The 23718-nt window shown below is 38.5% G+C and overlaps 1 protein-coding gene and 1 long non-coding RNA gene across 3 annotated transcripts in view; both read right to left on the minus strand.

Annotated features, from left to right (window-relative positions):
- TAF15 (TATA-box binding protein associated factor 15) overlaps window positions 1-23422 on the minus strand; it is a 34486-nt gene extending 11064 nt beyond the window's left edge. The window contains exons 1-9 of one of the 2 annotated variants that reach the window (XM_012445424.2): window positions 23330-23422; window positions 15609-15648; window positions 13572-13623; window positions 13408-13483; window positions 13210-13315; window positions 10833-11026; window positions 9991-10111; window positions 1241-1275; window positions 563-595 (exon numbers count right to left, since the gene is read on the minus strand). In XM_012445424.2, the coding sequence (XP_012300847.1) occupies window positions 563-595; window positions 1241-1275; window positions 9991-10111; window positions 10833-11026; window positions 13210-13315; window positions 13408-13483; window positions 13572-13623; window positions 15609-15648; window positions 23330-23336 (664 nt within the window). In that variant the 5' untranslated portion in view covers window positions 23337-23422. Of the gene's footprint in view, window positions 1-562; window positions 596-1240; window positions 1276-9990; window positions 10112-10832; window positions 11027-13209; window positions 13316-13398; window positions 13484-13571; window positions 13624-15608; window positions 15649-23329 lie in introns of both variants that reach the window. The other variant, XM_012445423.2, reaches the window with a different exon arrangement.
- LOC135275765 (uncharacterized) lies at window positions 2823-9984 on the minus strand. The gene is made up of 2 exons (XR_010343350.1): window positions 5049-9984; window positions 2823-3534 (listed from the first exon to the last, which is right to left on the minus strand). It is a non-coding gene; the product is annotated as an uncharacterized LOC135275765 (long non-coding RNA).
- Window positions 23423-23718: the final 296 nt, after the last annotated feature.

Below are 23718 nucleotides of genomic sequence, written 5' to 3' on the forward strand. Positions count from 1 at the left end.
AATACTAACTAGCAGTAAAAATTCAAGTATTTCTTTATGGAAGAAAAAATGTAAGAAAGCACAAACAGCAATTTTTCCCAGCAAACTTTCCTATCAATCCTCTTGAATTTTTCTGACATTTCTTTAAAAATAAAGTACCCCAGCCGGGCGTAGTGGCTCACACCTGTAATCCCAGCACTTTGGGAGGCCGAGGCAGGTGGATCACGAGGTCAAGAGATCGAGACCATCCTGGTCAACATGGTGAAACCCCGTCTCTACTAAAAATTAGCTGGGCATGGTGGCGCGTGCCTGTAATCCCAGCTACTCAGGAGGCTGAGGCAGGAAGAATTGCCTGAACCCGGGAGGCAGAGGTTGCGGTGAGCCGAGATCGCGCCATTGCACTCCAGCCTGGGTAACAAAAGCGAAACTCCGTCTCAAAAAATAAATATATAAATAAAAAATAAAGTACCCCAAATTAAATCTTTCTCCTGTACTAAGCCCTCCAAACACACACTTTTCCCTTCAAAAAATGGAAAACTAACATTTTCTTAACGGCAAAGTGACAAACCACCATAAACCTTACCAGCATCCGGTCTGGGTCCATAATCCCTGTGACCTAAGGAAAAAGAAAAGAAAAAAAAAAAAGCTATTTAAGGCAATTCATTTGAAATCATCAACAAAAAAAAAAATAGTAATAAACCAAAGCATGAAAAGTCAACACTTTCAAAATCCTTGAAAGTCAACCATCACAGATTTACAAAGTAAATATATAAATTATGTTTTATTTAAAGTCTAGAAATCAAGATGAATGTCAGCATTTCCTTTAACTTGTCCTACACAGCACCTGCCATTTTAGCATCATGCTAGTATCACTTTTGTTAAGCTCTGGTTGTGAAGGCTGATTGGACAACCCTAATAATTTTAAAACACCATGTCAGCTACCTTTATAAAAACAAACTGTCAAAATCCAGTGAAGGTCTCATTCATTGGTCACCACAGACTCTTTCATGCAAATTCACTGTGTAGAAACCCATTGGACTGTTTGAGATCAACTTTGGCTCTTTAATGTTTACTTTGATATATATGTGTGTGTGTGTGTGTGTGTGTATATATATATATATATATAATTTTTTTAAAGCACACAACACACACCAGCCTCAATAGAATAAGAAAGGACTTTTGACTACATCTGCGGGATATTGGTGGCTTTTAGATTTATATAGCATTTCCACTGAAACATTTTGGGATACTCAGCACTTACCACCAAAATTTTTGAAGCCACCGCGGTCACCACCACTGCAGAGGAAAAATTGAAGAAATGATTTCTTCCTTAAGTCTCTAATGTGCTGAGCCCTGGGCTCAATCTACACTTAACTGTCACAAGTAGAGTGCTTAGGAAAACAGTAGCACCTCTAAGTTTTCAGTAAATTCCATTTCATAGAGTTCTAAATGTTGTTTCCATCCAAGTGTTTTCCCAAGGATCTATTTCCACAAGATGTCTTTTCAAGCTTATTACATAGCTAATACACTCTTATTTTTAAATCTTCCCAACCCCAAGCCAAAGGGATACTATTAAACCATAACTTAAAGCTGGAGGTACAGCATGAAGAATACTAAACTAGAGCAAGTGTTTTTTCCAAAAGAGTACTTTCTAAATATGAGAAAAAGAAAAAAGAATAGAAGAATATAAAGCAAGGTTAAGATTTTGATGGTAGAATGGGAGAGGTTAAAAACTTGAGTATTAGGTTCTGCTGTGATCCAAATAGTGGATTTTATGAGATGAATTTTAAAAGTGAGATACAAATACACATAAAAGACTGAATGAAAGTAGTTTTAAAATTTCAAATCATTCAAAACCCTGAGAGAAGACTAAAAAGAGCGTCACTTAAAAATCACCATCCTTACCCACTATACTACATCTCTTCACATCAGCGCTACGGAGGTTCATGCTGCCACATGCTGTGTACACATCAGTAGTGCACATTACATAACAAGGCAACATAGTCCAATTATGCAGTTGCCCACAGGACAACTTTTTTTTTTTTTTTTTTTTGCAACAGAGTCTCACTCTGTCACCCAGGCTGGAATACAGTGGTGGGATCTCGGCTCACTGCAAACTCCACCTCCCAGGTTCAAGTGATTCTCCTGCCTCAGACTCCCAAGTAGCCAGGATTACAGGTATGCATTTCCACACCCAGCTAATTTCTGTGCTTTTAGTAGAGATGAGGTTTCACCATGTTGGCCAACTTGGTCTCAAGCTCCTGGCCTCAAATAATCCACCCATCTCAGCCTCCCAAAGTGCTGGGATTATAGGTGTGAGCCACCACACCAGGACATCAACTTTTATCTGGCAAATTACTACTGCCAGGTAAGTCAGTGGTCCTTGAGAGCATAGCTTTATGTAAGAAATCTAAGGTCTCTCTTATCAGAAAATCTTTAAATACCCATCCAATAAAAGCTTCTTTCTCTTAACTGAATTCTGTAATCCTTTAAGATTCATATGCTGATATGGCAATAAAAACAGTCAACGTTTTCAGATGGTGATATCAGATCTACTACTAATGATCTTATTCTACGATAACCCAAGAAGCTAATCTAATATACTGAAGTCTCTCACTGCTTAGAAATCTCTACTTTATGGATATCTTTTGGGGGCGGAGGAAGACCCTCAGCTTTAGGGATTATTCTACCCTATAGATGGCTTTTCTGAGCCACTGAGATAAAACACTCTATGGAAAAACTTCTCCCTTCTTAATAAATCCATTCTATTATACTTTGAGGTAAAACTATTTCCACTTACAACTGTCTTAGGTACAGACACATGCATTTTAATTTATCGTTACTTTTTACGTGATTTCCAGGATGCCTTTTTAAGCAGGAGACTAAAGCTATTTCAAGGCAATACAGACAAAATTATGAAACTCAGGCCCTTCCTATACAGTTTGCCACTGAATTTCTAAGACCCCCTACTTCACAACAGGTAGTACCGAAGCCTTCCCTACACTTCTAAATGACATGTATATTGATACTTAACTCTTTAAGAAAGGGAAGCCAACAGAGTTGGGATTAAACTGCTGAAAATATTATTAGAAACCAAGGTATCTCAGAGGTTTTGTAACTCTGAAAAGCAAGGCGAGAAAAGAACTAGTGAAAATATTATGCCCATGTTCTTACGCCAGTAGGCTGAAGTCCCAAGGATAAAGATGACTTTTAAAATAGGAAATTGGGGGTTATTAGGTTCACAAATAAGTGCTAGAAGAGATGCCTCTTAATTACTTTGTTGTCATCTTAAGGGAATACGAAATCTGGCCACAATGGATGGAAAACATGTGATTGCATACATCAGCTAGTTCCTGTGATTTCCATTCTGGCCAGCAATATAACTTTGAACAACAGAAAAAGGACATACTCCTGGTAACAATAAGGGGATATAAAACAAATGACATTTGAATAGGTTTATGATTTCCTATTCTTCCATATAATACATTTTAATGTCATCTTTACCAAGCATTTCCTTTTAAAATAAACAGCTGCGCCGGGTGCAGTGGCTCACACCTGTAATCCCAGCACTTTGGGAGGCCAAGGCAGGCGGATCACGAGGTCAGGAGTTCAAGACCAGCCTGGCCAACATAGTGAAACCCCGTCTCTGCTAAAAATACAAAAAAGTAGCCAGGTGTGGTGGTGCACACCTGTAATCCCAGCTACTTGGGAGGCTGAGGCAGGAGCATCGCTGGAACATGGGAGCTGGAGGTTGCAGTGAGCTGAGATTGTGCCACTGCACTCCAGCCTGGATGACAGAGCGAGATTCCATCTCAAAAAAAAAAAAAAAAAAAAAGGCAGCTCAAGATTTCAACACATGGCCATAAATTTGGAATTAACATAATACATTGGAAAAAGAACTAGTCTTCAAACCAAGAGACTCAGGGCATTGTCTAAATTATCATTAATCAATCTTGAAAATTTGGACACGTCAGTGATTCCTCATAGGCTTCAATCTCCTTAATAAAATAAGGGTCTGTATCCTTACTATCCAAAACATGATGGAATACAAGCATAAACATAGCCTGGAAGCTTCTTAGAAAAGCAGGATCTTAGGCCTCACCCTAGATCTACTGAATAAGAATCTCCATTTAATAAGACCCCCAAGTAATTCATAGGTACATTTAAGTCTGAAATGTCTAGACATTTGGTTTAGGCATTTATCTAGATATCTATAATTTTATGCAAAGCTTTCTTTCAAGTTCAAACATTTCAATCATTTTCTCTATCTCTATTAGAAAATTATCCTTTTTGAGGAAATTTATTAAATACAGAAAATAACCTTCAAGAAGTACTGTTAGATATTAACAGAAAACGTGCCTGAGGTTAACAATCTTTCTTTAAAATTTGCATTAATGTTACAAGTCCCTTTTCTACATACTAAGGCAAATTAAGACATGAAAGTACTTGAACATCTATGAATCAAGAGGTTGACACAACAAATTTGCTTTAATTCCCAGAAAAAGCAGAAAACATGTACACATAAAGTATTCCTGAAGTAGCAGAGATATTTAACAGAGACATAATATAAGCATACTCAAGTTTATTGACAGAGTACCCATTGCATAAGAAAACTAGCTGCTTTTTTTAGTTTTTTTGAGATGGTGTCTTGCTATTTCGCCCAGTCTGGTCGCAAACTCCTGAGCACCAGTGATCCTCCCACCTCAGCCTCCTAAGTAGCTGGGTCTACAGGTACATGCCACAGCCCCCAGCTAGGTACATATTCTTTTTTTTTTGAGACAGAGTTTCCCTCTCTTTGCCCAGGCTGGAGTGCAATGGTGTGACTTTGGCTCACTGCAACCTCCAACTCCCAGGTTCAAGCGATTCTCTCACCTCAGCCTCCAGAGTAGCTGGGCTTACAGGTGCCCACCACCATGCCCAGCTAATTTTTGTATGTTTAGTAGAGATGAGGTTCGCCATGTTGGCCAGACTGGTCTCGAACTCCTGACCTCAGGTAATTCACCTGCCTCAGCCTCTCAAAGTACTGGGATTACAGGTGAGAGCCACTGCACTTGCCCAGTTGCATATACTTGACCCGAATATAAAGACATTCTCCCAAGTTCAAAACCACAATGAGCAGCCTACATGAGGGCATATTCTGAGGGTTCTTTCACTGTTACAGCAGTACATATTTAGAAGAGACAACAGATTCCATTTCAGATGCTTCTCAAGAGAGAAAAAGTTCTTTGACAGAATCTCTACTCCCAATCTTTTAATAATAAAAAAAAAATCTAAGTATGTCTATTTATGGACTAAAACTGCCAAGAAGTAAAAGGACAATGCAGGAATCTCTATTCTTAGAAAATTTTACTAACTAGACAGAAAAGGGCTTAGCTAAAAATGGAGAAAGATTAGCTTAAAAACCCTGTGCTTGAGTTTTCAAACTACTAAATCCAGAATACAATTTTTTGAGTGTGAGGAAAAGACCAACATTAATTCCACATTTAAGTGACTCAATGGATTTAAATATTACTCTCAATAACAGCTGTATTTACATTTTATTTCCTCCTATGTCTTATATGCGTGGTAAAAAAGCTTTCTGGATTCAGCATTTATGAACATCTTAGGAAGCCAAGAATCTGTCACTCTAGAGCTGCACTGTCCAACAGGATCCACTACCTACATGTGGCCTGTTGAGCACTGGAAATGCAGCTAGTCTAAATTAAGACATGCTCTAAATGCAAAATACAAAACAGATTTCTAAATTTTAGCATGAATAAAGGAATGTACGCCACCTTTTTTTTTTTTTTTTTTGAGACAGAGTCTCGCTGTCACCAGGTTGGAGTGCAGTGGCACAATCTCGGCTCACTGCAACCTCCGCCTCCTGGGTGCAACTAATTCTCTTGCCTCAGCCTCCGAAGTAGCTGGGAATGCAGGCACATACCACCACGCCCAGCTAATTTTTGTATTTTTTAGTAGAGACATGGTTTCATAATGTTGGCCAGGATGGTCTCAATCTCTTGACCTCGTGCTCCGCCCACCTGAGCCTCCCAAAGTGTTGGGATTAGACCCCACACCACTGCCCCCAATCTCTTTTTTTTTTTTTTTTCCACATTTGAAACAGTATGGGACAGGGGAGGGAAGGAAATGGAATCTGACTGTCTCACTACTGCCCAGACTGGAGTGCAGTGGCTATTCACAGGCACAATCAGCTCACTGCAGCCTTGAACTCCTGGACTCAAGCAATCCTCTTGCCTCAGCTTCCCAAGTAGCTGGGACTACAGGTGTATGTCACAGTGCCCAACTAATTTTTTAATTTTTAAGAAATGAGGTCTTACTATGTTGCTTCATCTAGTCTCAAACTCTTGGCCTCAAGCAATCCTCTTGCCTCAGCCTCAAAAGTAGCTAGGATTACAGGCACAGGCCATCATGACCAACAAAAACAAACTTTTTATACTGATTATATGATTAAGTATTTTGAATATATTGGGTTAAGTAAACTATATTTTCTCATTTGTGCTTTCTTTTTAATGTGGCTTTAGAAAATTTACTATACATGTCACATTTGTGACCTACATTATATTTCTATTGGGCAATGCTATGCTACACTGTCACCAGAACATATGCATATTTTTATTTTTTAGACCCATGTGCCCCTGTATATGTGCGTATTTCTCCGGGAGCTAACTGAACACTCTTTTGAGAGGGAGAAGATCCTCAAAAATCTGGATAATTTTAGGTTTGACCCATTAAAGCCTGAAACAGCTACTAAATTTGATAGCATGCTAATAATGAAAAGCTGTAATTTATTAAGTTCTGGCAATTTTACAAGGCATTAATCACAATGCTAAAACTAAAAATCACTGGGAGAATTTGTGCCCCAAGCTTCTAGTCCACTAAGCTGTCCACGTCAATTTTAGATGACAGTAAGAAATTGTGTTTTTTTGCTACAATTGCTTTTTCAAAAAGATTAAGTTTCCTGTAGTCCCTATAACCTTCACTTATCTCTCTTTCACACTTGGAAAGCTGATGGTCTCTTTTTGATCTGAATTCTTCCTCTAGCCAGGCAATCACACAATCTGTAAGTCTAGGAATGTCCCATCCTTTACCTCACATCCTCATCCACAAATTATGCCCCTTCTTCTTTTTCTTTTTTTTTTTTTTGAGATGGAGTTTCACTCTTGTTGCTCACACTGCAATGCAATGTGCGATATTGGCTCACGGCAACCTCCACCTCTCGGGTTCAAGTGATTCTCCTTCCTCAGCCTCCAGAGTGGCTGGGATTACAGGCACCTGCCACCACGCCTGGCTAAGTTTTTGTATTTTTAGTAGAGACAGTTTCACCATATTCATCAGGCTGGTCTCGAACTGACCTCAGGTGATCCACCCGCCTCGGCCTCCCAAAGTGCTGGGATTACAGGTGTGAGCCACCATACCCGGCCTATGCCCCATTCTTCTTTTAATATAAATCCAACTAATACCAGATATTCTTCAAACAGTCCCCAAAAGAATTGCTATTTTTAAGATGACTGAAAACACAAATGGGAGTGTTGATGAAGACTAATGAAAAATGTTTGAGTATTTTGGTTAAACGCAAAACTGTGTGGAAAAAAAAAATCTTAAAACAGGTCATTTATATTCAAATTCAAAACACTTTAACCCAATAAATAAGCTAAAAAGCACATCTTAAACAAGATGTTATGACACATAAAAATTATATGAACTTCAGCTGGGTTCGGTAACTCATGCTTGCAATCCTAGCACTTAGGGAGGCCTAGGCAGACAGATCACGAGGTCAGGAGATTGAGACCATCCTGGCTAACACAGTGAAACCCCGTCTCTACTTAAAAAAAAAAAAAAAAAATTAGCCAGGCATGGTGGCACGTGCCCATAGTCCCAGCTACTTGGGAGGCTGAGGCAGGAGAATCTCTTGAACCTGGGAGGCAGAGGTTGCAGTGAGCCAAGATCCCACCACCACATGCCAGCCTAGGCGACACAGTGAGACTCTGTCACAAAAAAAAAAAAAAAATTATATGAACTTCAAATTTCAGTACCCATAAATGAAGCTTTACCAGAACACAACCCTGTTTATTCATTTACATATTATTTATGGCTGCTCTGGTGCTCCACGGGCAGAGATGAATAGTTACAAGGGAAACCATATGGTCTAACAAAAACCAAAACATTTACTATCTGGCCTTTCACATAGTTTGCCAACTCAATACAGAGTATTTGGCATCCATATGGATTTCTAAAAAAGGCCTTTCATGAACATCTCAATAAATGATAGAGTCTAAGGCAAGACTGCAGATCCCTTCCTCATTCAGATCTTTCCCCCACTGAAATCAAATCAGTATCATTTTGACCAACTACATATTGGACTTCTGCATATGATTTTGTATGAAGAGGTATTAAAGGAAAATAAAAAACTTAGTTTATAAATACTATCTGGGGCACAAATTGTACAAAATAAGTTGCCAAGAGTTTATAAGAGTACTTAATTGGACCCAGGGTTGGTTAAGGTACTCCTTCCCTCCTTTGTCAGGAGGATCATTCAAAGTTCTTTCAACCCTCTAGTTACAATATGAGTCACAGATGAAAATATATTTATAATGACTTCCCTACCCATTCCCTATCTTCCTCGGTTCTTAGATACAGTGATCGTATAATAGACAATCAATTAGGATGTAACTTCCTTATGAAGAAAACTAAAGCTATGATGCACTATAAAACATATAGCATTTTAAGGCAGCCAATTATCCAAAACATTATTAACTGGAAAATTAAAAATACCTGTTGGTTATCTTGTTTAGGATAGGAGGGAGGCTACTATTAGGTATAGTAAGCACCATGTCACTTTACATTGTCCATTTATGTCCACATGATGGCAGACTGCTCTCTTTGACAATAAAGAGGCATAGAATCTATCTGTTTTACTTTGGTAAACTGACTTTGGCTATCAATCAACATACTTAATGTCCAAGTCTTATAAAAATTTTCAAACAAGTCTAGAATTTAGTTTTTCCATAAAATCAAAGCACTAAAAATAGAGAAATACAAGTCAGTGAAATCAAATCTTGGCTCACTTGAATAAGTAATGGTCTGTGAGCAACTGGTTGTTTCTTAGGTCACTTGAGGGGACAGATAGTCCCTAAGGAGCAAAAGAATGAACTGGTGCTAATATATAACTGATAAGTATCAGTAACAGGCCACTGACCATTTCAATTCCCAAGGAACGTAAATTACCTTTTAGCCTATATATGTACACACAAATATGCAACCTGCAAACTTCTTCTGAGGACAGATGTCAACTACTTTCTCATTTTTGTTTTTAGGGTCAAAGTAGTAAACATACAGATATATCTAAAAGCAATTTAAAACTAGCTTCATAACATATGCTATAAGTAAATAAATACCAAAACCTGGTAACACTAGCATGGAGAAAAGAAAAGCTAAATTAAAAAGGCATTCCTTTACACAACTTAGTCTAGACAAAATACATATTGCTATATGATGTTACACTAATTATTCCAGTAATTATCTACTTACGAAGAGAGACAAAGCAGTTTCATGACATTAAATCTTTCTCTTATTTGCCATCCCCACCTTTCTACTCCATTACTGCCCCCTAGTACTTTCCCTTCCCAAGGAGATTTGAAATTAAGAAATAGCCTCTCTGCCCTTCAATCTACAATTAACTTACCGTTTATTTGCACATACAAACACTGGATTTCCCAGAGTCGTTTAGATTCTAGCTCTGGCAGGAAAGTCAAGTGGTTTAACCACAACCACAGTTGTTTCTCTACTGGTGTTTAACATGCACCACATAAACTAACTGCTAACATAGCCTATTCTAAGGTCATTTATGTGAGATCTTAAGACTGAAAATACATTTTTAATTTCTGCCCTTTGCTCCAACACATAATCCCTTTTTTACGTCTCTTAACTAAATTAGATGCTGGAATTGATCCAGCCAAGTAACACTGAAAGAAAAAAAAAAAGAAATGTAGGCATCTTTATCTACATACTTACCTTGATCCTGTCATAGGACCTCTTCCATCCTTGTCATATCCCCCACGCCCTCTACCTCCTCCCTGTGACCCGCCATATCCTCTATTATCTTCTCCATACCTACTCACATCACGACGGTCATCTACAAAAAAGAAAATATTACACACAAATAACAACTGTCATTTATAAGGCTTCAAATAACAATCTTAAGTGGCTCTTTAGGCCACACATATCCTTATAAAAAATGGCACATGCATACAGAACTCAAATGAAAGTCATAGTAAAATCATTTGGAATTAAATGTTTTTGAGAATTGTATTAGTGTCAAATTCCATTCTGCTGAAGTGACACAGCAGAACAGTAATGTGGAACAGTGTGAATTAAAATATAACCTTAGCTACAAAAACCTTAATAACTTAGATGAAAAGCACAACCCCAATCTTAAAAGTTAACTCTTTCTTCATTTCAGAAACACTTAAATCTAACTCAAGCATAGACAAGGAATAACTGAATCTTCAAACTGAGAGAAGATATTTAGTGAATCTGCTTCCACTTTTACTCACTGACTTACTCATTCAACTACTGGTACCAGCAGTATTGTAAAATGATCAGAGTTCACTGAGACAACAAAGGAAATTCATATAATCAGCCAACAAAAACTCATGACCATTTGGGGGTCTCCAAGTTCAGAAGTAGAAATCTGATAAACTAGTTCTGATCACCATGAGAGGGAACCTATGTTCAAGGTCATCCTAAATTTTTATAAACAGTTGAAATCCTATGTGGTTCTTTTAATCAGAAATTCATACAAATAATTCTGTGAGGGGGAAAAAATAATAATAATAGAGGTCAGTAAATCTTACCTTGTGTGTGGTGGCTGTAATTTTCCCTTTGTGAATGATAGGGCTGCTGGTTTTGATTATAGGAATCATGCTGCTGATCATAATTTGACTGCTCATCATATGAGCCTTGATGTTGATCATAGCCTGACTGCTGGTCATATGAATCTTGTTGACCATAGTCTGACTGGTCATAGGAAGGTGCTCTTCCACCTTGGCTAAATAGAAATGGAGAACTTGAGAGACTTCATAGAGAGATTACATTTGCTGTAGCAAGTTGACTGAAACTGATCTAAGAGTCCTGCCAGTTAGACATTAACCATATTTATGACTACCTTCTCATGGTAATTAGTTATCTGCAATCTCCTGAAATCCCCTTCAAGAGACAATCCTGCCAACACTGAAGAGGTGCCACATATGAAAAGAAAATAGGTATCTTTGAAAACTGTAGGAAAGGAAAAAATTACTATGGTTTTTCACTATCTCCTTGAATTAAAAAAAAAAAGTAAAAGATGCTACAAAGTAAGGTAATATGTCTGACTCTTTTTTTTTTTTGAGACTGAGTTTCGCTCTTGTTGCCCAGGCTGGAGTGCAATGGTGCGATCTCGGCTCACCGCAACCTCCGCCTCCTGGGTTCAGGCAATTCTCCTGCCTTAGCCTCCCGAGTAGCTGGGATTACAGGCACGCGCCACCGTGCCCAGTTAAATTTTTGTATTTTTAGTAGAGATGGGGTTACACCATGTTGACCAGGATGGTCTCGATCTCTCGACCTCGTGATCCACCCGCCTCGGCCCCCCAAAGTGCTGGGATTACAGGCTTGAGCCACCGCGCCCGGCCCTGACTCTTTAATAAACATGCCACAAGAGCTGAGTCCTTTTAATAGTTACATTGAAAGGCTCTATATTACTTAATTTTAACAAGTGTCATCTGTTTAAATATTTTTAGATCTCTTCTCTTACAATTATCTTTAGAGCCTATAGTACAGTCTTCTAAACATCTTCAGTAATAGTAAATTTTAGAAAACATTAAAGGAACTTGCTTTGTAATGCCATTTTTTTTTTTTAATCTGAGAAGTCTATTAGGTAATGAGACTGCTTATTCTAGCAATTCAAAAGAAAAATTCGGAGCAATATGACTGTATTAATTAGATGTTCTCAAGGTGGGAATGTTAAAAGGGAACACTTAAATGGATTTGAGTTCCAACAGGTTTACTTATTTAAAACAATGGGCTGGGTGGCAGGGGCAGGGGGACAAAAAAGATCTCATAACTTAATAGTTACATCTTATTCTTCACTAGAGGATCAGAACAATCTAATAAAAGATTATTATGCTCCCTAACTCCCTATCAAAAGCACAACATAACCACAGTCCAAACCCTAGTACTTTAAAATGACTGTCAAGTCAAACTTAACATTTCTTTTCAGACTACATTTATAGGTCATGCTCCCAAAAATACATAATTTATAAAAGGATTCTCCTTAAATTTAAAACCGACAAGGCTTGAAGAGTTATTTCTCTTAATGTAGTATGCCTTCTAAATATTATTCCCTATATTTGTACTCTACTTTCTACTTTTCAGAACGCTCATATCTGTAAGCCTGGTAATTTGACCTCACAAATCTTTCCTAAATGCTTTTAATTTTTACTTAGAATAAATGTCTTCACTGTAGAGAGAAAAGACTAGAGACCTCAGTTTTTAGCCATGTCACTTGACAGATGGAATAATTTCTTTACCTCTGTAAAATGGGAATAATTACTGACACTATTTCATAGTGGTATCTGAAGATCAATTACATTAGAGAATGCAAAAGCATTTCAGAAAATATAAAGCACAATTTTTAAAAAGTAACTTGCTTTTATTAAGTAAAGAGCATAAAATTAAGTACAGGCTCCTCAAATCTGAAAGGTAAAAAAACTTTATAAAACCTGAAATTTATCGATAAATATTTACCTACATATATCAACAAATAAAACACATTTTTAGGGTATCTGATACATTGTGAAAGTTTTGACCCTTTTAAAAAATATTTTTGTCCCTGACGTAATACATTCAAATGGTTCAAAAATAAAATAGAAATTAAAAAGTAGATATTGAGAAGTCTCATACTAAAGGCAGGTTTTTATTTAATCTCAGGTATAAAACAGAGGTTCAAAATTTTCTAACATTTTTAAGTATATCAATTTACAGCTAAACAATGATTTTACAAATACATCACAAGAATCAAATGACAATGCTATTTCCATATTCTCCTTAATATACAGTTATGAAATCCATACTCCATTAAAACTTTTCTTAAAAAAAAAAAAGGTTTAAAGTTAAGATTTTGTTGGCTAAATCTCTTTAATATTCAGTGTTATTTCCACTGCCCAAAACAATGTCAGTACTTTACTGTTTTCTTACCTTCCTGATGATTCCATGTTTTGCTGCTGTCCCTGGCTATTATATGACTGCTGGCCATATGAGCTCTGCTTTTGATTCTCATAACCACCATAGGACTGTGAATAACCTAAAGATTAGATGAGTATATCATTTAGTGAAGGCTCTGATTTTTCAATCTCTGAAACAACAAATTTAACAAACTAGTCCAACCTGACTGACTTTGTCCATAACTGGAGTAACCGCTGTAGTTCGGTCCATAAGAGGAATCAGTTGTTTGCCCATAGCCAGAATAGCTCTGAAATTTAGGTAAATACTCAAGTTTCATCACCTACTTAAGATAAAAATAACTACTTATGAAGAATATAATTTATATTTCAACCTACTTGTGGTGTTTGTCCATAGCCTTGGTTGCTTTGATTTCCATAGGAAGAATAACTGCAAAAGAAAAATGTAGTACTTGAAAGAAATATGCTAAAATTTAAAAGTTTAAATGAAGACCTTGCCTTCATTTTCAACTTTCAACTGAAATACAAGCTTCTTTGCTGAGAAATCATCAATCTGCCTGTCTCTAGAGTATGAATTGAAAGGTGATGATGAAAGACTGTTAAAGAAATAAAAGAAGTCACTCCCAGATCTCCTGAATGTCGAACAAATACCCAAAGTTTTGTTTTGACAATCTCCTACAAATAAAGGAAACTTCATCAGAGCTAGAAAATTCCAAGAGAATTATGCTTGGGTGTGGGGGGGAATAAAAACTATAGAGCAAGACCCATAATAAATACGTGAAACACAAAAATGATGACTTGACAAAAATGAACACCTTACTCAGTTATATCTTGACAGATGAATTTTTTCCTACTATTTGCCTTAGATAAATGTCTTTAACTTCCTAAAAGATGCACAAGGTGGCCCTAGAAGTCCAGTTTAAATGCTTCAGTAATTAGAGACATGTATATCTCCAGAGTACAATCACAGAATGAAATTACACTGTATCTCCTCAGTGCTGTAGCAGGGCCTAGCACATAGTTCAATAAATTATTTGTTGACTGACTAAATAAATGTACCCTTCTGGGATATGAAGTTTAATTTAATAGTATATAAGCTCTAACAAGTCAGAAACAAACTTTATGAATCTATACTCTTTCTAATATCCAAGGAAAACGAAAACATTTGCAAAAAAACCTTTTTATTATTTTAAAGCTATCAAATGCTAACAAGATTCTTTAACTTCTGAAAACATATTTCATTAAATAAACATTCTGCTAGATGCCTACTGGGAAGTTAACACTACCTTATGATATTAAAAAAGTCAAATCAGTTTTGTTTTCAGGAAGCTTAAAATTTGATGATATCTGAGATGCTATTCTGAATATTTCACACTGAGCTGTAAAACATTTATCATACAAGTAGAAGGCTGTATTTCTGGTAAGAGAAGCCTACTGCACATATACAGTCACATAAAAATAGAATTTTCTTTTTATTGTGAGCATGATAAGGACACTAAAAAATGCTAAATATTTCTTTTATGGTACTTCAAAAAAATGTGCTCTGAAAAAAACATATTAGCATATTATATACCATCATACAATGCTTCTTCTAAAAAATAAGAGTTCAATTGCTTTTTTTTTTTTTTTTTTGAGACAGGGTCTCACTCTGTCACCCAGGCTGGAATGTAGTGGCAAGATCATAACTCACTGTAACAACCTTGAACTCTTCAAGTGATCCTCCCGCCTCAGCCTCCCAAGTAGCTAGGACTACAGATACACACCACCATGTCTGGATAATTTTTAAAAAAATTTTTTGTAGAGACAAGGACTGGCTATATAGTCCAAGATGGTTTCTAACTCCTGGCCTCAGGCAGTCCTCCCACCTTGGCCTCCCAAAGTGCTGGGACTAGAGGCATGAGTCACAGTATCTGGCATTAAATTCCTTTAATAATTGTTTTTTCTAAGAGATTTCCTAAAGAAAACATAAACTTTACAATACCAAGGAGACTCGTTCTAATCTCTAGGAGGTATGTTCATTGATGCAAACAGACTTAAGGAAGAAGCCCAGTGCAGTAGCACATGGCTGTAGTGGAGAGTACAGCTACTTGGGAGACTGAGGCAGGAGGATCGCTTAAGCCCAGGAATTCAAGGCTTAAGCCCAGAAAATCAAGTACACTATGATTTGCCTATCAATAGCCACTGTACTCCAACCTGGGTACCCAGCAAGACTCTGTCTCAAAACATAAAGAAGAAAAAAGGAAAAGGAATAAATGTTTTATAGCACCCATTTACACAAGCTGACTCTCTTTATTCTGTGACAAGCTAATATTTAACTAACTATAACATCCAGACATCAAGTCTCAAGAGAAGAAGTTTGACAAAATTCATCTCAGTTCTACCCTTTCATATTATTAAAAGATATGCATACTTTACCTTTGCTGCTCACCCCCAGACTGACCGTAACTTCCAGAATCTAGAACACATAAAAATAATTTTAAATCTTATTTTAAATTACTTCCTTCAAAGGCTGACTTTAGCTTATATAGAAGAAATATGGTAAGAAAGTGTAAAAAACTGCAGAAAGAAAAACTCTTATTAAATACTATGAAAGGAGAAATCTGTACAAATAGTATTTACTTTTTACAGTAGCTACATATTAGGAAACTACTATTCTACATGTGTGCTGAGGGTCACAAGAACCCAGTGGACAAATGTAAATCAGTGAAAATCCATTCTTTAAACAGACTCAAAAGCTTAAGCAGCATTATCATTATATACAAAAAGACATGTTAAACTAATCAGGTCCAAAAAGGGGAAAGACGTACACTGTGACATCCCAGGATTACGTCTACTTGTATATCCTTACCACCCAAGATATACACCATTCCACTGTATTGGACTGCTGTGGCTGTCAGCACCAACAAAAAGATTTCCAAAGACTTGCTAAAAAAAAAAAAGCAGCTAAGTTAGTTGTTCTATTCTGATTTTACCAAGCTATCAGGGACTCAGCCAACTGGCATATCAAGTCAGCAATATCTGCTTCTAGCTTCAATTTAGCAATTAAAAGAAAACTACCAAGGGACCGGGTACGGTGGTTCACACCTGTAATCCCAGCACTATGGGAGGCTGAGGCAGGCGAATGGCTCGAGACCAGCCTGGCCAACACTGCAAAACCTAATCTCTACAAAAAATACAAAAATTAGCCGGGCATGGTAGCATGTGCCTATAGTCCCAGCTACTCGAGAGGCTGAGGTGGATCACCTGATCCAGGGGCAGTCAAGGTTGCAGTGAGCTGTGACTGTGCCACTGCACTCCAGCCTGGACGACTGAATGGGACTCTGTCTCAAAAAAAAGAAAAAAAAAAAAAAAGGTGGGGGGTGGAGGTGGGAACATGTAAAAAAAAGAATTTGAGCTATGAGCTTTTCTCAATCCTTCAAAATGTCAATCATATCAAAAATTACTAAAGAGGTTCTATTTATCTATCCTTTAGGCTTTACTCGGAGTCAAATGAATGACCTAAGTATGTGATGCATAAGAGCAATTTTATACAAAACACTTTCGCAACTGCAAAAAATGGCTCTAATTCACAAACTGCTGGCCATTAGGCCCAACCTCCCCCAATCTGAAACAAAAATAACTGTTGTCAAATCGTTCCAAAACCCACCTAAAACCTATGAAATTAGTAACTTTCTTTTTCTTTCTTTTAAGAGATGAAACCTTCCTGTCACCCATGCTGGATTGCAGTAGTGCCATCACAGCTCACTCCTGGATTTGAGCCATTCTCCTGCCTCAACGTCCTGCATAGCTAGGGCTACAGGTGTGCAGCACCACACCCAGCTATTTTTAATCTTTAGAGACAGGGTCTCAGTAACTTTCTCTTTTTAAAATTTAATTATACACTATGTCCCTGTAACAAACTTTTTCATCCAATTTATATAAAGCTATAATATGAAAATATTGCCACTGAATATAAGTGGGTGATACCAAATTTGTTACTTTTCTGCAGTAAAGATCTCCAATTAGACTGAACGAAATTTTTTTTAATGCTTAATTTTAAGAAGGTAAATGAAGGCCAGGTGTAGTGGCTCATCCCTGTAATCCCAGCATTTTGGGAGGCCAAGGCAGGAGTACTGCTTGAGCCCAGGAGGTCAAGGCTGCAGTTCAGTCATGATTGTACCACTGCACTCCAGCTTTAGCGACAGAGGGAGACCCTGTCTCGGAAAAAAAAAGAATATTAAATGAAATCTTGACACAAACTACTACTTCTATGAATATTGAGGGCATAAAACTAGCTGAAATGAAAAAGAAAAAATCACACATCACTGCCAGGCCCATGATAATAAGATAGCTAGAGTGTAGCTAACAACCAAATAAGAAAAATAGAAAAAGAATATACAATCTAATTAAACCATTAAGAGATCGGATGCCTCTATGAAATTACAGGAAATCAGATTCTCCCAAATCAAAGGATGAAAACGGTTATGAGGGGTAAACAATGAGTAAAATAAGATAGTTGGGGATGCATGAAGCTTTAGGTTAAACTATATCCTGAAGCATGGATGTAGGTTCTCCCAGTGACAAAGTATGATCATAACATATTTTCTTTAGGTTCAGGCAAAATTTTAGTAGGATATAGCACATAAGTCCTGTAACCCTATCTCAAACCTAACAGTAAGGCCCTTAATTTTAACCTAGTCATTTCAGCCCTCTGAACTTACAAATCTAACTTCTTTAGCTAGCTAGCTTAAAAACTCCAAGATGATACAGAAATAAGCATACTGACTAGTAAATCTGGCCCTTAGTAGAAACCCTTGAGTGATAAAGTGCAGATGCTTTATATTCATCAGAGAAAACCAGTTTATAAATTAAGGCATCCCAAACAACTGTTCATTGTGATTATCTGACACTTGTGCTTTTCGTCTGGACCTACTAATCATTTAGAAGTGCTTTTGGGTCGGGCACGGTGGCTCATGCCTGTAATCCCAGCACTTTGGGAGGCCAAGGCGGGTGGATCACGAGGTCAAGAGATTGAGACCATCCTGGCCAACATGGTGAAACCCCGTCTCTACTAAAAATAAAAAAATATTGGGAGGCTGAGGTGGAAAAATCACTTGAACCCAGGAGGCGGAGGTTGCAGTGAGCTTAGATTGCGCCACTGCATTCCAGCTTGGCGACAGAGCAAGACTCCGTATCCCCCCAAAAAAAAAAAAAGAAGTGCTTTTGAATTTCCAAGTGTATAGTTTTGATTCTCTCTTGTTTTCTCCTAATATTCCAATGCAGCCAGAAAAGGTATTTTATTATTCTTGTTCTTTGTTTGGATTTGCTGTTTTGCTTCTCCTCCTTGGCACATGTCCCCTGCATGCCTGAAAAGAATTAACTAGTTTCTAAATTTCAAGTGAATTCTATCAGTCTATAATATTATGCTTAGTTGTATCACTAATATTTTACTAATGTTTGGTCTAGTCTGTTTGGTCATATTCTTACTGTTTGCCTAATCTATTACACAAAGAGGTTTTTTTTTTTTAAACTTCCCACATAGCCTTGTCAAGTTCTTACAATTGTCATTTTTGTTTTATAAATACATACTTTTTTTTGAGACAGAGTCTCACTCTATTGTCCAGCATTGAGTGCAGTGGTGTGATTTTGGCTCACTGCAACCTACGTTTCCCAGTTTCAAACAACTCTCTTGCCTCAGTGCCTCCTGAGTAGCTGGGATTACAGGTGCCCGCCACCTTGCCTGGCTAGTTTTTATATTTTCACCATGTTGGCCAGGCTGGTCTCGTACTCCTGACCTCAGGTGATCTGCCCACCTCAGCCTCCCAAAGTGCTGGGATTACAGGCATAAGCCACCACGCCCAGCTTGTTTTCTGTATTTTGAGGCTATATTATTAGGCACATAAAAGTATAGGCCTATCTTCCTGATGAATTTCCTTTCAACATTATATCTGAACTTTATTTTGGCTAGTAACATAACTTAGAAAAAAAATTACCTTTTGGTTGGTGTTTGCAAATTGCTTGAGCTCAAGAGTTCAAGACCAGCCTGAGCAACAAAGACCCTATCTCTACAAAAAAAATTAAATAATTAGCTGAGCGAAGCAATGTGCACCTGCTGTCAGTTCCAGCTACTCTTAAAAAAAAAAGAAAATTCAAGGTCAATATTTACTTTCTCTCTAAACTCTAAGGATCATTTCATTATTTTCCAGCTTCTTGAAGTATTGAACTAGTTTATCAATTATACCACTGCTGCCTATTTTCCCTAGTAGGTTATTGGTATTTTATAATCTGCATTTTCACATCAACATCAATGTACTTTTTTGTTTCATGTTTAAATCTAGTGCTCAATTCAAAATGTACATCTCTTTTGGAAATTCTTAACTATTGATTCTTCCTCCATTTTCTCCCCAATTTCTTATTAGATGTATGACAGGACTTCTTAACCTATTTCCCACATTTCTTAATCTTTTTCTCTTTTTTTTGAGACAGGGTCTTACTCTGTCACCAAGGCTGGAGTGCTGTGGCTCGATCACAGTTCACTGCATCCTTGACCTCCTGGGCTCAGGCAATCCTCCCACCTCAACCTCACGAGTAGCTGGGATCACACGCACACACCACCACTCCCAGCTGATTTTTTTTTTTTTTTTTTTGGTATTTTTTTGTAGAAATGGGATTTTATCATGTTGTCCAGGATGTTCTCAAACTCCTGGGCTCAAGCGATCCATCCACCTCAGCCTCTCTAAGTGCTGGGATTATAGGCATAAGCCACCATGCCTGAATCTTTCATTTTCATATTTTATCCCCCTGAATTGAATTCTCGAAGGTCACATCTATCTTCCACATCTGAAAGATAAATCACATCCATCATATCTGTAATTCTTTCTTCTGCTAGGTCTGCTATCCCACATACTCACTTTTTCTAATTCTAAATATTTTGATTATTTTTCAAATCTATGTGGCTTGTTTTATTAACATCTTGATCTTTTTTTTTTTTTTTTTTTTTGAGGCAGTCTTGCTCTGTCACCAAGGCTGGAGTGCAGTGACATGATCTCAGCTCACTGCAACCTCCACCTCCCAGAGTCAAGGAATTCTTGTGCCTCAGCCTCCCAAGTAGCTGGGATTACAGATGCCCACCACCTTGCCCCACTAATTTTCAGTAGAGACAGGGTTTTGCCATGTTGTCCAGGCTGGTCTCTAATTCCTGACCTCAGGAGATCCCCCAGACTAGGCCTCCCAAAGTGCTGAGATTACAGGTGTGAGCCACCGCGCCCAGTCAACACCTTGATCTTAGGGTTGATTCCTTCATTTTTTTTTTTTTAACAATTTTAAACAAAAATATTTTCTCAGATAATCTGTTAGAGGCTTTAATCCAGTTTGCCAGTGACTCTCATTTAGGTGAAATGTTTCCTAAAGCTCTGTGATTTTTTTTACTGTGAACACATCTTTTGCAAGGCTTGCTTTATCTGAGATTTCTTGTGATCTAAACTGTGAAATTTCCTCCAGAAAAGATTTTTCACGTTTTTAACAGGTACACCAAGGGTATCAGCAGCCCAGAAATCATTTTTATGTTAATTTGTCTTAAGGTTCCCTGGAGCCTAAATGTCCATGCTACCTTGTCATCTCTTACGTTGGTACTAAGGTTTTTTCCAGTTAATTCCTTCACAGAACATACGGTCCTTGAACTCCATAACACCTAAGTCTAGAATTTATGTTAAGTGTCTCAGTTCTCTTTACCTGGCATTAATGATCCGTATGTTTCATCTCCAATCCTTACGTAGTTACTTGAGCAATAAAACCCAGGTCTCTAAGAAGTGTACACCTTCCTCTCCAGGGTACCTGGCAAGTTAGTTCTTTGCCTACCATGCTGGCTTCTACTTCATTTTTGGCAGTGGGGGTTTGCCCTTAGTTTTTGCATTTTTTTGGAATCTTTGTAGATAGATTTCCAAGTTAATCGTGGTCTGCCATACTGCCAGAATGAGCAGTTATCTTGACTTTGCAATTTTTATGTGTATAACTGTTATTGTATTTGTAATACGAATTTGTAAGGTGTTAGATAATTCACATTTGTAAACAGTATTTGAATGTCTGACTTACAATTTCTACAATTTTGATTTATTGATTACTTAAGTGATTATGTTTTATTAGGTTTTTTGGAGTGGTTGAGTCAATTTGATATATTAAATTTACAAGTGTAGTCTGGAATGCTTAAAGGACTTAACTAAAATTATTAATGGCATTAGTCGTTTAGGGGATTTTAATAAACATTCATCAAAGCACAAGTCAAAAGCATTATTTTTATACAAAGTCAAAGGTATTACTTTTATACACTTATTACAAAACATATAAATAGTATACCAAGCCTAAGAATTTAAAGAGTCTAGCTTTAATTGTTAATTTAAAAACAAGCATCTAATAAGTAGTCCTTTTTACACATCAAAAAGCCAATTTCGGTATTTTTAAAAAAACTCAGATTACAAAATAACAAATACCTGGTGTCTTAGTAACTTGAAGATCAGTACTAATCATTAAGCCAGGTTATATGCTAATGTGATACACAAAAAAGCCTGTATTTTACAAATAGCAAACCACTAAAACTTTCAATTTTCCACAGAAGCCACTGTTTTATACTAATAATTATGTTAAAGATGAAGACAGGCTAAAAGTTTTTAATGAGCACTGAATCCATTAAAATTTGGGTTTTAATTTCTGTTTAAACCAGGGGTAGATGATACACCCTTGTGAAGGTGTCCTGTAATGTACCAATGTCTACTTTGGAATAAGAAATGATTCCTTGTTTGAGCAAGGATTAACCAGAAACTGAAGGAAGTGCAGTTTATAGCATCTTACATAAAGTAGATGGGCACCCATCAAAAACAAACCAATATCCTGGCTCCTTAAATATCAACATTAATCTAAGTAATGTATACCATGCTCCTGTCCAATCATTCCCACTAATCTGTAGTCTCCTCAGATCAATGCTTCCTTTTAGTAACACATTTCTATCCTGCAAGACTGGGTACCTGGGTTTTTTTGTTTGGTTTTATAACACTAGGCAGGTTTGCCCTTATTAAAAATGTAAGACTGCAAAAGGCATATGTTTCACCTCAACCACACGGCTTCTCAGGCAACGTTCTGTATTTCCAGCAGAAAAGTGGTATCTAACGCTCACGAAGTAGCAAGTGGATAGGTATCTGGGTCTTTGCGGCCCATGATGCAGCCTGACAATAGAGGACCTTGTGTGATCAGCCAGGTCTGCTAAATCAAGAGGACATCCATGTGCTAGACTTTTTATTCTGGTTTAGCAGGATTCAAACTGGCTGTCCTGAAGAGACCAATGCCTCTCTTTCTCTTTCACACAACGGGTGGCCTCTGCCAAGTTAACTGCTTCGTGGTGGGTGAGGGGGGAGATGCCTTGCCTTTGGTCTGCCTGTTTTAAGGGAAATGCCACACACCTACAGCAACTTATCAATAATGGACAACGCTCACTTTCAAGCTCTTTCAGGAGATAAACTGGAGGGGAAGACGAATGGCAGGAGGGTGAAGAGGAAGCTGAATTACTATGCAAACACCCCGGCTCAAATCCAGGTGGTTACTGCAGAGTGAATAACGATAAGTACGACTTCGTGTAAGGCAACGTCCTTTGAAAGGGCTCCCAGAGCGTCAAGGCCCCCACCTGATGAATGGGTGAGTCAGGCAGGCCCAGCTCCACTTCACGGATGGGAAAACTGAGGTACGAGGCGGCGAGATGACTGGCCCGAGGCCTCGCTGAAAGATCCGAGGCGGAGCGGAGAACCAGAAGCACCGCTTCTCTCAGGCTGATGCTCTCATCTCAGCTCCCCCCGCCCCTACGATGGCGTAGATGGCCTCCGCCCCCCGACTCACACACACCCTCCCCCGGGAACGGCAAGTCTCCTCAGGTTCCAAGGACAGGGTCAAAAGACAAGAGGCCCGAGGCGCTCCCGCCGTGATTTGCAGCCGGAGAGCGTTGGGAGCGTGCGTGCCTCCAGTCCAACATGGCGGCGGCCGCGGCCGCCCCCCCAACCCCAAGCCTCCCTCTGGGCCGGAGGCTTCCCCTCAGGGCCCTCCGGTGGGCGGGAAGACAGCCCAACCCCGCCAGGCCCTTCTCGCCGCTGCCGCTGCTCGCTGAAGGAGTCACCTACCCGACATGACTAACGGCCGCGGCGCGGAGGCCCCACAACCCGCCGAGAACAAGGAATACGAGAGCCAGGCGGCGCGGCGGCCAGAGATGTACTGGGGGTGGCGCGGCGGGCTGAGGCGGACTGCGGGGCCTCGGCAGCCAATCAGCGGACAGCGGGTGGTACCACAGCGCCGCGGCAGGAGGGGTGTTTCTGCACTAGTACCAGCCGCCGAGCCCTGAGGCCTTCCCTGGCCCCTCTATTCTCCCCTCCGCTAGCCATACCATTATTGAGAGGGAACTGAGAAGAGAAAGTACCAATGCCTCTCTCACGATCGGGGAGGAAGCGGAACCTACTCGCTCCGTTTTATTTACAATCCTATTTCTCACTTTATTGGGTCTGATGGAATTTGA

The sequence above is a fragment of the Aotus nancymaae genome, unplaced genomic scaffold, assembly GCF_030222135.1.
Source record: "Aotus nancymaae isolate 86718 unplaced genomic scaffold, 86718_ANA_hifiasm-v0.15.2.pri h1tg000018l, whole genome shotgun sequence".
In the NCBI taxonomy this organism is placed as follows: domain Eukaryota; kingdom Metazoa; phylum Chordata; class Mammalia; order Primates; family Aotidae; genus Aotus; species Aotus nancymaae.